General features: G+C 63.3%; 1 protein-coding gene across 3 annotated transcripts; it reads left to right on the top strand.

Annotated features, from left to right (window-relative positions):
• The first annotated feature begins 10,207 nt into the window (after nucleotides 1-10,207).
• Nucleotides 10,208-15,585, top strand: ACHE (acetylcholinesterase (Yt blood group)). 3 transcript variants are annotated; one of them, XM_070064465.1, is made up of 6 exons: nucleotides 10,208-10,335; nucleotides 11,543-11,725; nucleotides 11,996-13,075; nucleotides 13,356-13,840; nucleotides 14,364-14,533; nucleotides 15,268-15,585. In XM_070064465.1, exons 3-6 carry the CDS (start codon nucleotides 12,020-12,022, stop codon nucleotides 15,387-15,389), a joined length of 1,833 nt encoding a protein of 610 aa, XP_069920566.1. In that variant the 5' UTR covers nucleotides 10,208-10,335; nucleotides 11,543-11,725; nucleotides 11,996-12,019; the 3' UTR covers nucleotides 15,390-15,585. The 3 variants fall into 3 exon arrangements, with proteins under 3 accessions (XP_069920566.1, XP_069920564.1, XP_069920565.1); XM_070064463.1 differs by lacking the exon at nucleotides 10,208-10,335 and adding an exon at nucleotides 10,499-10,560; XM_070064464.1 differs by lacking the exons at nucleotides 10,208-10,335; nucleotides 15,268-15,585 and adding exons at nucleotides 10,499-10,560; nucleotides 14,632-15,064.
• The last annotated feature ends 242 nt before the right edge of the window (nucleotides 15,586-15,827 follow it).

The following is a 15,827-nucleotide window of genomic DNA, read 5'->3' as shown; positions in this document are numbered from 1 at the left end:
AATATATCCAGTCCTAAAATGAATGCATACATTTTATGCAACTTTAATTTTAAAAAATTATGTGGCTGGCACTGTGGCGTAGTGGGTAAAACCCTGGGCTGAAGCATTGGCATCCCATATGGGCACTGGTTTAAGTCCTGGCTGCTCCATTACCCATCCAGCCCTCTGCTATGGCCTGGGAAAGCAGTAGAAGATGGCCCACGTGCTTGGGCCCCTGCACCCACATGGGAGACCTGGAAGAAGCTTCTGGCTTTGATCAGCCCAGCTCCGGCTGTTGCAGCCAATGGGGGAGTGACCCAGTGGATGGAAGACCTCTCTCTGTAATTCTACCTTTCAAATAGATAAATCTTTTTTAAAAAAGATTTATCTATTTGAAAGTCAGAGTTACACAGAGAGAGAAGAGGCAGAGAGAGAGAGAGGTCTTCCATCCAGTGGTTCACTCCACAATTGGCGTATATGGGATGCCAGCGCTCCAGGCCAGGGCATTAGTTAACCCACTGCCCTACATCGCCGGCCCCAAATAGATAAATCTTTTAAAAAAAAAAAAGGCTGAATTTTTTTAAAGATTTATTTGTTTATTTGAGAGACAGAGAGGGAGGGAGGGAAGGGAGGTGGGGGAAGAGGGGGAGAGAGAGAGAGGGAGAGAGGGAGGTCTTCCATCCACTGGTTCACACCACAGATGGCCGTGTATATGGGACGCCGGCACTACAGGCAGCGACTTGACCACAGCCGGCCCCCTTGAGTTTTTTTAATGGACACAATTACCTTAAAGCTCATACAGACAAAGCTCTAGGAATAGAAGAGGAAATTATGAAACATAATAAGGCAGCTTGCCTTGTAATGTATTAACACATGCTACAGGCCGGCACCGCGACTCAACAGGCTAATCCTCCACCTAGCGGCGCCGGCACACTGGGTTCTAGTCCTGGTCGGGGTGCTGGATTCTGTCCCGGTTGCCCCTCTTCCAGGCCAGCTCTCTGCTGTGGCCCGGGAGTGCAGTGGAGGATGGCCCAAGTGCTTGGGCCCTGCACCCCATGGGAGACCAGGAGAAGCACCTGACTCCTGGCTTTGGATCGGCGCAGCGCGCTGGATGCAGCGCACCGGCCGTAGCAGCCATTTGGGGGGTGAACCAATGGAAAAGGAAGACCTCTCTCTCTCTCTCTCTCTAACTCTGTCTGTCAAAAAAAAAAAAAAAAAAAAAAGCCAGGAGCTAGGAGCTTCTTCCAGGTCTCCCACACACAGGTACAGAGGCCCAAGGACCCAGGCCATAGCAGAGAGCTGCATCAGGAAGTGGAGCAGCCAGGACTCGAACCAGCACCCATGTGGGATGCCAGCACTGCAGGCAGCAGCTCCAGGAGTACTATATATTTAAGATATATACTTGGGTCCGGCGCTGTGGCACAGTGGGTTAAAGCCCCAACCTGCTGTGCTGGCATCCCACATGCATGCTGGTTCAAGGCTGGGCTGCTCCACTTCCAATCCAGCTCTCTGCAATGGCCTGGGAAAGCAGTAGAAGATGGCCCAAGTCCTTGAGCCCCTGCACCCATGTGGGAGACCCGGAGGAAGCTCCTGGCTCTTGGGTTCAGATCAACTCAGCTCCGGCCATTGCAGCCATCTGGGGAGTGAACCAGCGGATGGAAGACCTCTCTCTCTCTCTCTCTCTCTCTCTCTGGCTCTACCTCTTTGTAACTCTTTCAAATAAAAATAAATATTTTTAATATATATACATATACTTATGATACTTGTAGGATCTCTGCTATAATTCTGTTGGTTATTTAAGAGTCATAGAGTCTGGTAGAGGAATCCTACACAAATGTTTTCAAACATCTGAATTGTCGAATCTATCCTCTATCTAGCTCGCTCTCTCGTTTTATGCTTGCATGGTGATTCCTAGGATACAAATCAAGTGCTTAGCTCACACTAGCACCAAAATCTTCAAGAACAAAGACCACAAAGTGGCAATCTTGGTAATGAGTCTTTGTAATCCAGTCACAGGCCAGCTTGAGAGAGGGAGGGAGGGCCGGCTTCTGTCTGCGCTGTGGCTCGATGCACTGCCATTTCTGATTCCAGTAAGAACCAACAGCCCCATAAACATAAGCACAGGGCTTATCTCCTGTGATGGGATGCTCACGGTGAACCAGAGCGACGAACGCCATCTTTTATGGATTTACGAGTTTAAGAAAATCTCAAGAAAGCTTGTGCAAACATTCCTCAGACGGCATAAAAGGAACTCCGGCTCAGCCCGAGCGTTTTTCTTAAGGTTCAGCAAAACGCCAGTGGGTCGGGGAGATGGGTCCTGCCTTGCTCTGCCGCGGATCTCCTCATCTGGACATCAGGAGGTGCTGCCAACTCCAGCCCGCCCAGGCGGTCCACCAGGGAGCAGCTCGGGGCGAACAGGTCCGCTGTATGAGCGACCACGCAGACTTCTTAAAGGGCAGCTAAACCAGGGCAACCCTGATCTATAAGACAGGGCTGATATCGGTGCCGCTGTGCGTCTCCAATTGGCTTGAAAGCCACGTAGGCGACGGTAGCTTTCCAGGTGGTCCTAAGGGGCCTGGGCCGCACCCGGGAGCTGTTTCCCTGATTGGCAGTGACGGGGCCCTTTCGCAGGGAGCTGGGGGGTGGGGAAGTGCCTGGGGCTCCCGGCCGGCCAGCAGTCAGACTGTGGGATCCTTGTGGGGGAGAGGCATGGTGCACCCTGCTCTCAACCTCCTGCACGGGCAGGGCAGGCAGGCTCCCCGCCAGTGGTGATGACCGAAATAATTGGCCGCTGGACACCTGGATCAAGCTTCCGGCTCCTGGCTTCAGCTGGGACCCAGTCTCAGTAGTGCTGGGCATTACAGGAGCAAGCCAGCTGGTAGGAGTCCCGCCCCCCTCCCCTCCCCTCCCCTCCCCTCCCCTCCCCTCCCCTCCCCTCCCCTGTGCCGGGGCCAGTGTCGTGCTGCAGGGAGCTGAGCCTCTGTGCCGGCAGCCCCTATGGGCATCAGTTCAAGTCCCTGCTAATGGCAAGGGAAAGCAAAAGATGGCCCAAGCGCTCGGGCCCCTGCACCCACATGGGGGACCCGGAAGAAGCTCTGGCTTTTGTCTGGCCCAGCCCTAGCCATTGCAGCCATTTGGGGAGTGAACCAGTGGATGGAAGATTGATTTTTCTCTCTCTCTCTCTGTCTCCCCCTCCCCATCCAGCCCCTATATATAACTCTGCCTTCCAAATACATAAAAAAAATTTTTTTAAATGACTTAGCTTTAAAGATAAAAAAATGTCCTTAAGTTCCTGGTTCCTGGTCTGTGTGTGGGGTTCCTGGTCTGTGTGTGGGGTTCCTGGTCTGTGTGTGGGGTTCCAGCCGCCTCCAGCTCTTAGACTGAATTCATGGCTCTGGCCGAGCTGCTCGTGGAGAACTTCAAAACCAGCCAGAGAGAAAGGCGAGTCCCTCCCGAGTCTCCCCTGGGCAGGCGCCCCGCCTCGGGCAGCACGGAGCCCCACAACCTCCTATCTTCCTAGGAAGGTGTCGGAGTTCTCCAGGGTCCTGGCGCGGACCTATCACGCCCTTCCACATCTTTGTCAGCTTGTTATTCGCACAGCTGTTAGCACTGCCTCAAGTAGCCTGAGCCTGAACAGTTGCTATTTATTGTTCTTTTTAAACCCAGAGCCACAGAGAGAGAGAGACAGAGTTTCCACAGGTTAACTCTGCCAATACCCTCATTGGCCTGGGCTGGGGCTAGGGCTGGGGCTGGAGTTGAGCCAGGAACCCAACCCAGGTCTCCCACGTGGGCAGCAGGAACCCGATGACTTTGGCTATCTCCCAGGGTCTGTGCCAGCAGGAAGTAGGGATGGGGAGAAGAGCCAGGACTCAAACCCTGGTCGTCCGGTGTGGGACCGGGGCATCCCAGGCGGCGTCTTCACTGCCAGGCCAGGCGCCCACCCCACGTGCCCCAGGTCTGTAAGAGCCAGAAACTGCAAGTCCCTCCGTGAGAACAAGTCCAGTCCTGCTGTCACGCAGCGTGCAGCGTTTCATAACGAGAGTCAATGAGGAATGAGGAAGTCCCTTACTAACCTGGAATTCTCCCTCCGAGAAATAGAATAATAAAAAAAAAAAAAAGTGCAGTGCCGGCCAAGGGCGTGGCCAGGGTGCTGCAGTTTCTGTAAGAGGCAGAGCTGGGGGCAGGCACAGTCCTGGACCAGCAGACATGAAACAGGCCGAGGACACTTCCACTTTTTACATTTTGGATTTAAGGAATTCATCAACTGTTTAGATAAATAAAATAGAACTTAGGGGCTGGCACTGTGGCATAGTGGGCTAAGCCTCCACCTGCAGTGCCGGCATCCCATAAAGACACCAGTTCGAGTCCCAGCTGCTCCACTTCCAATCCAGCTCTCTGCTATGGCCTGGGAAAGCAGCAGAAGACGGCCAAGTGGTTGGGACCCTGCACCCACAAGGGAGGCGGGGAAGAAGCTCCTGGCCCAGCCTTGGTCATGGCGGCCCTCTGGGGAGTGAACCAGCAAACAGAAGACCCCTCTGCCTGTCCCTCCCGCCCTGGCTGTAACTCTTCCACAGTTCTCATCCAAAGTCCAGGTCCAAAGTTTGCAGCTTCCCGGACGCAGCCATCGGCTGTCGGTATCAGTTTTGCTTTCCTGCGTGTGACGTGCAGTGGCAGCAGGACCTGCCCCAGGGCTGAGCCGTGAGCCCGAGCTCAGGGAGGTACAAAGTGCTCAGGGTGGGGCCGCTGCCCCACGCCAGGACATCCACCGAGGTCGCAGCCTGCACCATCCCTGGGCCGAGCAGGGGAATCCGGGAGGTCCTCCCCACATTGGCACCGTCCCCTCGGTCCCGGACTCGGTGTCCCCGGGGAGCACAGCCAGGGTCACGTAAGGACCCTGCGCTTCCGGCATGGCTGTCACTTGGCCACCTGCCACCAGTGCGGCAGCCAGGAGCAGCTGGGAATGTTCTCAGGGTGTCAAACACTGATCGCACCCCTGTGCCACCAGCTGTTCCCAAGAAGTCACCCAAGATGCCTAGCTAATGTGTAAACCGAAACCCCCGTCGGGGTTTGGCTGGGCCTTGGGACCTGAGCAGGCAGCGGGCCAGGGCTGTATGTGGGGTCAGGATTCCCAAAGGCTCCTGCCGCCAAGTGGGTGGTGGGATCAGGGGTGACTGGAGCTCAGTTCAGTGGCAGGGATCAGGCCCTACAGAACCCCTGGGCAGAAATGAACCTGAGCACGGGGCTTCCAAAAGCCAGGCGGCTGCCGCGTGACACCCTGGGAACCGCCCAGCGCAGTGAACATAGCGGCGGTGAGAAAGTGAGACCCTCCGGGGGCCAGCTGGAACACATTGTGTGACACCCACAAAGCCAGCAGAGGAGGAAGAGGTGCCCACAGGACCGAGGAGCCCCGAGGGGACACGCCCCCTCCCGCGGGAAATGACACAGCTGGGACCATCAGGGGACCCGGGAAGTCCTGGGGAGAGGGAGGAGGGGGGTCCTCGTGGTGCCAACTCCGCCCGCCGACAGCACGACCTAAGGGGGTTCCCATGCCTCCCCAGGCTCCCCCAGCCTCAGGCAGGGACCACCACTCTGGTTTACTCCCTAAATGCACATTCCAGCCAGGGCCGGGAACTGGGAACTCAATCCAGGCCTCCCACATGCATGGCGGGAACCTGGCTGCCTGAGCCATCACGCCCAGGAAGCTGGACTCAGAAGTGGAGCTGGGGCTGGAACCCCGGCACCCAGATGCGGGCTGTGGGTGTCCCGAGCTGCACCCTGACCACTGCCCTAAACACCTGAGCAGTGAGGCATGCCAGCAGGGGCAAGCTGACAGAACTGAACTCTTTATTTACTTTCATTTTACTTAAAAGAGGGAGAGAGAGATTGTCCACCTCCTGGCTCACTCCCCAAGTGGCTGCAACAGCCAGGGCAGAGGCAGCCAGGAGCCAGGAGCCCCATCCAGGGCTCCCACGTGCGTGGCAGGGACCCAAGGACTTATGACTGCAATGGCCAGGATTGGGCCAGGCTGAAGCCAGGGGCCAGGAGCTTCTTCCCGGTCTCCCATGGGAGTGCAGGACCCCAGGGCCTGGGGTCATCTGCTGCTCTCCCAGGCCATTCGCAGGGAGCTGGATCAGAAGTGGAGCAGCTGGGACTCGAACCAGCTCCCATACAGAATGCCGGCACTGCAGGAGGTGGCTTTCCCTGCTGCACCATGACGCCAGCTCCCAAGCAGCATCCCAGCTGCCGTGCTGCGCGCCCTCCGAAAGGTTTCATTCACGCACTGAGGCCAGAGCGGTATCTTAGAGTCTGGCAGGCAGAGGCCGACCCGCGGTCCTGCTCCCCCTCCTGCCTGACGTCAGGACAAACTTTAGCTGGGTGCACGCCATCCAAAACACACACTGCATCTCCAAACGGCCAGTTCTAACCTTCGGATTACGTTTCAGCAAGCAGGATGTAAATCTAAGATTTCCAGGACATGTCTTTAGTGGGGTGGAACGCAATGTCCCTCTTCAGCCCTCCCTCCTTCCTACTGGCTGGAACGCAAATGTGATGGCTGCTGCTCCAGCCGCCACCTTACACCATGCAGTGGCAGCCACACACTGCAGATGGTGGAGCAGTAAGAAGCAGAAGTCAGTCCCTGGGTTCCCACGGGGGCGAGGAGGGGGGTTCCAAGTCCCCCACGGACACCAAAATCCACCGATGCGCGAATCCCTTACACAAATGATGTAGCGTTTGCATATAACCTACACCGAACACAACACCTACAACCACTTCACTCGTGGGGACCAGGTGGAGTTGCAGCCTCCTGGGGTCAGCCTGGCCCCGTCCCAGCCGTTTCAGACATTTGATGAGTGAACCAGCAGATGGATGATCTCCGTCTCTGTCTCTCTCTCTCTCTCTCTTCTCTCTGGAACTGTGCCTTTCAAGTAAATAAATAAATCTTCAAAGAGGATTCTGGATAAAGGAACCTGGTGCCTGGCACAGCACAGCACCAACCCGGCATGGCCAACCTCTGGGTCTCCTTTATGTGAGAGAAACACCTATTACGTCGTCAGTTCTTGTTGTTGGGTTTTCTGTCTCACACAGCCAAATTGAATCTTTTTTTCTTTTTCTTTTTCTTTTTTTTTTTTTTTTTTTTTTCATTTTAGTTGCAAAGCAGAGCAAGGGACAAACATGGGTTGACTCGCCCAGATAACTCCAACAGCCAGGGTTGGGTCAGGCCGAAGCCAGGCGTCCAGAACTCAGCCCAGAGCCTCCAGGCAGGCGGCAGGGGCACCAAGACTGGAGCCATCACCCACCTCCTCCCAGGGTGCGCATGAGCAGGAAGCTGGATTCGGAAGGAGAGCGGGGACTCAAATCCCGACGTGAGACCCACGTGCCCAAGAGGCGCTCAGCGGCAGGCGCTGTGGCGCAGTGGGCTAAGCCTCTGCCTATGTGGGCGCCAGTTCAAGTCCCCGCTGTTCCTCTTCCGATCCAGCTCTCTGCTGTGGCCTGGGAAAGCAGCAGCAGATGACCCAAGTCCTTGGGCCCCTGCACCTGCATGGAAACCAGGAAGAAGCTCCTGGCTCCTGGCTTCGGATGGGCCCAGCTCCGGCCATTGCGGCCATCTGGGGAGTGAACCAGCGGACGGAAGACCCCTCTGTCTGCCACTCTGCCTCTCAAATAAATAAATAAAATCTTAAAAAATAAAGCAGCATCTTTGTCAATAAGCACAGGAAATGAGAACCCCTTTTGTTAGCTGGGGTGGAGCAAGGACCATAAGAGAAGTGGGGGTTCCCTGTGCTCGCCAAGGCAAGTGAAATAGGAGAAAAGAGGGGGTGTTCTCTGCATTGGTGGAGAAAGCAAGGACCCACCCCTGGACAAACACGAGGAAAGCAAAGACATCCCTATAGCAACACCTGGAGAGGAGACACTGGGAGAGTCACAGCCAGGACAGGTGCCCGTGTGGACAAAGGTTGGGGAGGGAGACAGTCAAGGTCAGAACACAGGGACCGTTCCTGGAAATTCTATCCACTTCTATGACCAGGCTCAAATCCTCAGCCAGGTCTTCTAGCTAGTTCTTTTCTTTCTTTTTTTCTTTTCATCTTACCTGAAAAGCAGAGAGAGAGAGAGAGAGAGAGAGAGAGAGAGAGAGAGAGAGAGAGATCTTCCAACTGCTGGTTTACTCCCCAAATGCCCACAACAGCCAGGGTTGGGCTAGGTCAAAGCCAGGAGCCCAGAGCTCAATTTGGGTCCCCACATGGATGGCCGGGGCAAGGACCCAAGTATTTGCTGTGACATCTGTGCCCCCGAGGGTGTCCATTAGCTGGACACCGTATCAGAAGGGGAGCCGGAACTCAAACCGGGCGCTCAGGTATGCCGTGCGGGGGTCCCATGCACCAGTGCACACCCTGCACTCCTGAGGACCCCACACAGCCCGGGGCTCCCCGGGAGGGCTGCGTTAAGTCTAACCTCGGGAGCACCTTGTCCAACATTTTCCCTCATGTGGCACTCAGGGGACTGCCCAGAGACCTTGCCTCCCCCAACACCAAACACATCAGCCCCCACGCTGACACATCCAATCCCCTAGGGAGCCCCCGCCAGCGCCCTGGGGATCTCCCCACACCCGCACCCTTCATCCTGGCACTGCTCATTGGAAACTCTCTAAGAGCAGATTTTTCGTTCTCAAACAATCTGGAGACAAACGCCTCAGGATGCACCTGCTGCTCCAGCCGGCTCGAAGCTGCCTGAAAGACGGGTCAACTGGGCGGGACTTCCAACAGCTCCTCCCTTCTCCTCCGCCCCCCCCCCCCAGGACTCCGAGAAGCCCCTGCAGGAGCAGAACACCCTCGTGGACCCCAGCCCCCTCCCTTCCTCCAGGGTCGGCCTGCCCGTCCCCTGCTCTCCCGGGCCTGGGCAGTGGCCCTAAGCGCCCGCATGCTCCCAAGCACCTGCTTCCCTCTCCCGCCATAAAGCGAGCGATCCAGTCTTGGCCGGCAACAACCCACCCTTCCTTTGCCCCCCGCCCCGATGCCTCCTCCTTCCCCACGGCAATCCTCTGCTGAGCCCGCTCCCAACACCCACTGTCCATCCCGCTGGCCCCCAGCCACAGCCCCCATGCCTCCCCTTCAGGACGCTTGTCCAGGGCGCCTGGTCTGACCAGTGGGGCGACCTCAACCAGCAGGGCCAGGATGCCCAAGGGCAGACGTGGGATGCCACGGGGTCCAGGCAGGGAACGTGGGGAAGGGAGGGCGAGGGTCCATCGCCCCAACGCCCCTATCCCGCGCTGGTCTCTGGGCCCAGAGCCGCCGCCTCTGGCGCCACCTAGCGGCCGCCGCCTGCTAACGGAGCGCGGACCAAGCGCGGGTGTCCAGGCCTGCGGGGCCGCCTCCAGCGGGGAGGGCGGACGGGCTGGGGGAGGGCGCGCCTGGCTTGGAGAGCCGGGAACCGGGGGGGAACCCCGCACCCTCCGCGAGACTCCACGAGAGACCCCGCACCCCTGCTCCTCAGCCGCCGCGGACGGGTGCCCAGGGCGCTGCGGTCAGAGCGGTGGCTAGGGCGAGCGTGCGCGCCCGTGCGCGCCGCACGCAGCGCCCCGCATCCCCGCACGCGCGCGCACGCACGCCCCGGCGCTCGCCCGCGTCGGCCGCTCTTCTAACGCCTCGGCCCGCGGGCTCGCGAGCCAGGCCCCCCGGGGGAGAGCAGGGGCTGTGGCGCGGCGAACGCGCATGGGCACCGCGCGGCTCACGGTGGCCACGGCCACCTCGGGCGTGGGGCCGGCGCCGCGGCATCCCCGGTCCCCAAGCGGGGGCGACCCCTGGAGGGCGGGGCACGGGGGTCGGTGCGGCGCCGGCCCCTCGGAGCGGGCTGGGGGCCGCCGGCGCCTGGCCGCTCCCACCTGACGGCCGCCGCAGCCAATGAAAGCCTGGCCTGGTGATGTCATGGCCCGGCTGGACCCTCGTGACGAAAGTCCGACCCGTCAAGGGACCGGCGTGAGCCCACCCGCGGGGCTTCCGGAAGTTTCCACTGCGGCGGCGGAGCGAGGCCTCGCCCGCAGCTCTGCGCGCGCCCCTGCGATGGCCTCCTTGGGTGTCCCCGGGTCACCCCCTCCTCCCCGCTCCGGGGGACCCCCTAATTTCCACGCTGCGGTCCGCTCCACGACTCTACACCCACCGGTGTCCCGCGCCCCCAGCGGCGTCTCAGGTCACCTGCCCACGGGGGCCACCCGGACACTCGGGGGTCCTCGGCCTCACGTTGGCGCGCCACGGCCGTCGCCGTCCGTCCGTCCGTCCGCCCGCTGGGCGCGCTCTGCCCGCCTGCTGTCGCGTGCGCGCCCGCCCCGCCGCGGCGCGGCCCCGGGTCGCGTCCTTCACTCCGGTCTGTCTGTCCGTCGGCGTCCAGGCCGCGGGGTCCCGGCCCCGAGGGGCGGGGGCCGGGGCGGCGGGAGGGGCGGGGGCGGAGCCGGGGGCGGGGGCGGGCGGGGGCGCCGCGGCCCGGAGGGGGTGTGTGCGGGGGGCCGCAGGCGGCGGCTGTCAGAGTCGGCTCAGCCTGCGCCGGGGAACCTCGCCGCCTCCAGCTCCCGGCGCGGCCCGGCCGCCTCAGGTGAGCCCCCGCCCCGGCCCGCGGCCCCCTGCGCACCCCGCGGGACCAAGGCCCCCACGCGGGACGCCCCCCGCCGCCGCCGCCGCGCGCCCATCCCCGACTCGTCCCGCGCCGGCGCGCGCTCACCGACGACCCGCGGGAGAGCCGCCTCCTCTCCGCTGCGATGCCTGCGGGGACCCCCGTGCACCCCGCGCCCCCCAGGCTGGAGCCACGGGCAGACGCCCCCTGTCTGGGGCGGAACCCGAGCTGCGCAGGCTCCTGGCGCCCGGCTAGGGCCCCCCAACCCTCCCAACACGAGCGGCGCGACCCCAGCGCCCCTGCGCAGCGCCCCGCCAAGGCCCAGGACCCCCGCCTGCGGAGACCCCCGTCTCTGTTCGGGGGAAGAGGAGGCTTGGCGGAAGCCCCGAGTTATAATTAGCCCCGCTCGGGTTTCCGAGTTAATCTCCGGCGGCAGCAGCACCCGCTGGGCGCAGAGGCTGGGCGAGGGGTGACCGCCGGGAGAGGGGGGAGTTCCGACCCGGGGAATTTTGATCCCTTGGCTGGAGACGCCGGAACCGCAGCAGCTGCCGCCCCGAAATAGCGCCCCTGCCTCTGCAGCCGGGGATCTCCGGCGCTCGGGGAGCGCAGGCGGCCCGACTCGCCCTTTAGGGCCCGCCGCCCTGCCCGCCGGCCCCCAGGCCCCCCAGCCTCGGCCCCCGGCTCCCGGCTCCCGGCTCCGGGCGGGGAGCGCCGTCCTTCGCTTGGTCTCCACTGCCCCCCGCTGGTGGCGGCGCGCACTGCAGCCCGGGACGGACTGGGGCTCGGGTGCGGGGGGCCAGGGCGGGCAAGCTCCAAGCTTGGCTGGGGCTGAGCCGGGGGGTGGGGTGCAGTGGACGGGACCTGGCGGGTGCCAGGCGGCGCAGGGCGTGGAGCAGGCAGGCAGGATTTGAGGTGCCCGGGGACCCTGGGACTCCCACGCCCTGAATGCCCACCCCACCCCCAGGGCCCCCGGCCTTGGCCAGCCCCAGGAGAGACCCGGGCTGCGCCTCGACGCAAGCTCGCCCAGCGGCGCCGCCCGTCAGTGAGGGCCCCGCCCCTGTCGTGTGGCCTGTGCGTGGCCTGCAGCCTCTGGTGTCCGCACTGCACGCACTGCGCCCAGCCGGGTCCACGGAGCCCCGGGAAGGAGGTGAGGGCGCCGGGCCCCGCGGGGCAGGGGAGGGTCTGCCTAGCAGTTTGGTCTCCGTTTGCGCGTGCGCCTGCTCTCTGCCCCACTCCTGCCTGCCTGCCTGCCTGCCTGCCTGCGTCCTTGCCCCTGGAGCCCGGCTCCCGCCCTTGCTAGGTTTCTCTCCTCCTCTTTGCCCGCCTGCCCCACCTTCTCTGCGGCTGGGAGATAACCCCTGGGTGAGATTGTTACCTAATCTGCTGCCTTCACTCCTGCCTTCCCTTCTCCCTGCAGACGTCGCCGCCTGCCCCGGCAGCCATGAGGCCCCCATGGGGTCCCCTGCGCTCGCCCTCCCTGGCCTTTCTGCTCCTCTGGCTGCTGGGAGGAGGGGCAGGGGCTGAGGGCCGGGAGGACCCGGAGCTGCTGGTGACGGTTCGCGGGGGCCGGCTGCGCGGCCTCCGTCTGAAAGCCCCCGGGGGCCCGGTCTCCGCGTTCCTGGGCATCCCCTTCGGGGAGCCACCCGTGGGCCCCCGGCGCTTTCTGCCCCCGGAGCCCAAGCGGCCCTGGGCCGGGGTGCTGGACGCCACAGCCTTCCAGAGCGTCTGCTACCAATATGTGGACACCCTGTACCCGGGCTTTGAGGGCACTGAGATGTGGAACCCCAACCGTGAGCTGAGCGAGGACTGTCTGTACCTCAATGTATGGACACCATACCCCCGACCCCGGTCACCCACGCCCGTTCTCGTCTGGATCTACGGGGGCGGCTTCTACAGCGGCGCCTCTTCCCTGGACGTGTACGACGGCCGCTTCCTGGCCCAGGCCGAAGGCACAGTGCTGGTGTCCATGAACTACCGGGTGGGAGCCTTTGGCTTCCTGGCCCTGCCGGGCAGCCGAGAGGCCCCGGGTAATGTGGGCCTGCTGGATCAGAGACTGGCGCTGCAGTGGGTGCAGGAGAATGTGGCAGCCTTTGGAGGGGACCCAGCGTCAGTGACGCTGTTTGGGGAGAGCGCGGGCGCCGCCTCAGTGGGCCTGCACCTGCTGTCCCCGCCCAGCCGGGGCCTGTTCCACCGGGCCGTGCTGCAGAGCGGCGCCCCCAACGGGCCCTGGGCCACAGTGGGCGTGGGAGAGGCCCGCCGCAGGGCCACGCTGCTGGCCCGCCTGGTGGGCTGCCCCCCAGGCGGCGCCGGTGGCAACGACACAGAGCTGGTGGCCTGCCTGCGGACGCGGCCGGCTCAGGACCTGGTGGACCATGAGTGGCGTGTGCTGCCCCAAGAAAGCATCTTCCGCTTTTCCTTCGTGCCCGTCGTAGACGGAGACTTCCTTAGTGACACGCCCGAGGCGCTCATCAACGCCGGAGACTTCCAGGGCCTGCAGGTGACTGGGGCGATGGGGGGGGGCTCACCACCATGCCCTCTCCTCCCTCCCTTCCCCATCCCTGGGGACCCAGCATGCAGGCTCCTCCAGACCCACCCCCTGGGCTTCTGGGTCCCAGGGCTTAGGTCCTGGGGTGGTGGGAGGGGCGGCGAGGACAGGGCCCCTGGGTGCACGGCCTCTTTGCAGCCCTGCCCCCTCATGCTCTCCTGCACGGTTCTGAGTCTGTAACTGCCCGTGTCTCTGGCTCTCTGTTTCTGTCCGCCTGTCTGTTTGTCACCAGGTGCTGGTGGGTGTGGTGAAGGATGAGGGTACCTATTTTCTGGTTTACGGGGCCCCGGGCTTCAGCAAAGACAACGAATCTCTCATCAGCCGGGCCCAGTTCCTGGCTGGGGTGCGGGTCGGGGTCCCCCAGGCAAGCGACCTGGCGGCCGAGGCCGTGGTCCTGCATTACACAGACTGGCTGCACCCTGAGGACCCGGCCCGGCTGAGGGACGCCCTGAGCGACGTGGTGGGCGACCACAACGTCGTGTGCCCCGTGGCCCAGCTGGCTGGGCGACTGGCCGCCCAGGGCGCCCGGGTCTATGCCTACGTCTTTGAACACCGGGCTTCCACGCTCTCCTGGCCGCTCTGGATGGGCGTGCCCCACGGCTACGAGATCGAGTTCATCTTCGGGCTGCCCTTGGAACCCTCGCTGAACTACACCGAGGAAGAGAGGATCTTTGCCCAGAGATTGATGAGATACTGGGCCAACTTTGCACGCACAGGGTCAGCCTCGCTGGTGGGCGGGGGCCTTTGGGATGGGAGGCAAGCATGGCTGGGGGGGTGGGGGTAAGGTCCACAAAGGTACAGTGGCCGGGGCAGGAGGCTAGGAATATGAATGCAGGGTGTGTGAGGTTGCTCAGTGGTAACTGTCAGCCCGGCTACACTCACACCCGTCCACCTGTCCAACTGTTAACCCAAAGTGGCCGCGACCTTCACAGGAAGAGACTGGTTGCACACGGCTCCATCAATTGCAGCAGAATTAATGAGAGAAACCAAGATGTACCCAAAAAGCGGGGGGGGGGGGACGGGGCTGGGGGGCACGCGGGAGGGCGGGATGCTAGAAACAATGGAGAAGGCAGGGCTGGAGCCGCGGAGAGAGGGCCCAGGGAGAGGACCAGGACGAGGCGTGCTCCACGGAGCTGCAGCGCCCAGAGGCTGGGAGGAGCCGCGGCTTCTGCCGTGCGCCCTCTCGCCTCTGGGAGGGGCGGCTCTGCGGGAGGCTGAGCCTTCCCATTCCTCGGGGCAGGGACCCGAACGAGCCCCGCGACGCCAAGGCCCCGCAGTGGCCGCCGTACACGGCGGGGGCGCAGCAGTACGTGAGCCTGAACCTGCGGCCGCTGGAGGTGCGGAGGGGGCTGCGCGCCCAGGCCTGCGCCTTCTGGAACCGCTTCCTGCCCAAACTGCTCAGCGCCACCGGTACGCTGGGCCACGGGCCGGGGGTCGGGAGGAGGAGGGACGACAGGGGCGCGGAGAGAGAGGGGAGCGCGGGGTGTAACCCTCTCTTCTCCCCCCAGCCACGGAGGCCCCCTGCACCTGCTCAGGCCCCGCCCACGGGGAGGTCGCCCCGAGGCCCAGACCCGGCCTCCCCCTTCCCCTCCTCCTCCTCCTCCTCCTCTCCCAGCTCCTGCGGCCGTGACCACGGCCTCCCCCGCTCCGGCCCCCGGGGCCCCTCCGCTACTGAAGGGTCGGACCGTGGGGAAGGCCCCCCCACTCAGGGATCAGCGACCCAGCGCCCCCTCCCTCCTCCAACCGAGACGTTCACACTGGACAAGGCGGGAGTGGGGCGGGGGGCGGTGACCTGTCGCCCATCTCAGGGAACCCACCCACACACCTTCGTGGTTTAAAAGGAAAAGCCAGTGTTCTTTTTAGACATAAAACCAGCCTTTGGAGCCTGAGCCTGATGCTGGGGGAACCCAGTACTCCCCAGGGGAGGGCCATAACCGTCAATCATTTCTGTCTCTTCTCTCTTCCCCACCGACCCGCGGACCCTCCCCCTTCTCATCCCTTCTGATCCCCTCCGCACCCATCTTCCGGCCCCGTCGCCCCCACCCCGCCTTCCCCGTCCCCTCCCTCTCCCGTCCCCCCCACGCCGTGCGCCCCCCGCACGCGCTCCGCATCCCCCGCGCCCCCGCGGGGCGCCCCGGCCGCAGACACGCTGGACGAGGCGGAGCGCCAGTGGAAGGCGGAGTTCCACCGCTGGAGCTCCTACATGGTGCACTGGAAGAACCAGTTCGACCATTACAGCAAGCAGGACCGCTGCTCGGACCTGTGACGGCGGGGCGGCCCGCGCGCCGCCGGCCCCGGCTGTACATACTATTTATTCCAGGGCTGGGCTAAAACAGACGCGCCCCAGACCCTGCGCCCCCGCCGCCCCCGGGGCTCCCCGTCCCCTGCATGTGTCGGGCCGGGCCCCCACCCCCCGCGGTGCCTTCGCCCCTGTCGGGCTGCCAATAAACTGTTAACAGCCACGTGAGTGCGCGCGACTGCGGGGGCAGGGGCGGACGCCGGGCGGCCCCGCTCAGCCGGGGTCCGCGGGGCGGGGCTCGCGCCTGCGCGGTGCGGCGAGCGGGCCCCGCGGTGCATTGTGGGCGCGCTCCCGTGGCTCCGCGCGCGCGCGGCGCTCCCGCAGCTCGGAGCTCTCCGTGCTCTGCCCGCGCCGCCGGAAGGACGGGTCTGCCGGGCCTCGGCCGCCGCCGGCCCTGGAGCCGCT

The sequence above is a fragment of the Oryctolagus cuniculus genome, chromosome 19, assembly GCF_964237555.1.
Source record: "Oryctolagus cuniculus chromosome 19, mOryCun1.1, whole genome shotgun sequence".
In the NCBI taxonomy this organism is placed as follows: domain Eukaryota; kingdom Metazoa; phylum Chordata; class Mammalia; order Lagomorpha; family Leporidae; genus Oryctolagus; species Oryctolagus cuniculus.
This window is presented reverse-complemented; position numbering and strand designations above follow the sequence as displayed.

What these genes read in the sequence shown, in the direction of transcription:
- ACHE (XM_070064465.1), top strand. Translation starts at nt 12,020, where the DNA reads ATGAGGCCCCCATGGGGTCCCCTGCGCTCGCCCTCCCTGGCCTTTCTG. An exon ending in GAGACTTCCAGGGCCTGCAG is followed by an intron (nt 13,076 to 13,355) that starts GTGACTGGGGCG and finishes GTTTGTCACCAG; the next exon opens with GTGCTGGTGGGTGTGGTGAA. An exon ending in CAAACTGCTCAGCGCCACCG is followed by an intron (nt 14,534 to 15,267) that starts GTACGCTGGGCC and finishes CCCCGGCCGCAG; the next exon opens with ACACGCTGGACGAGGCGGAG.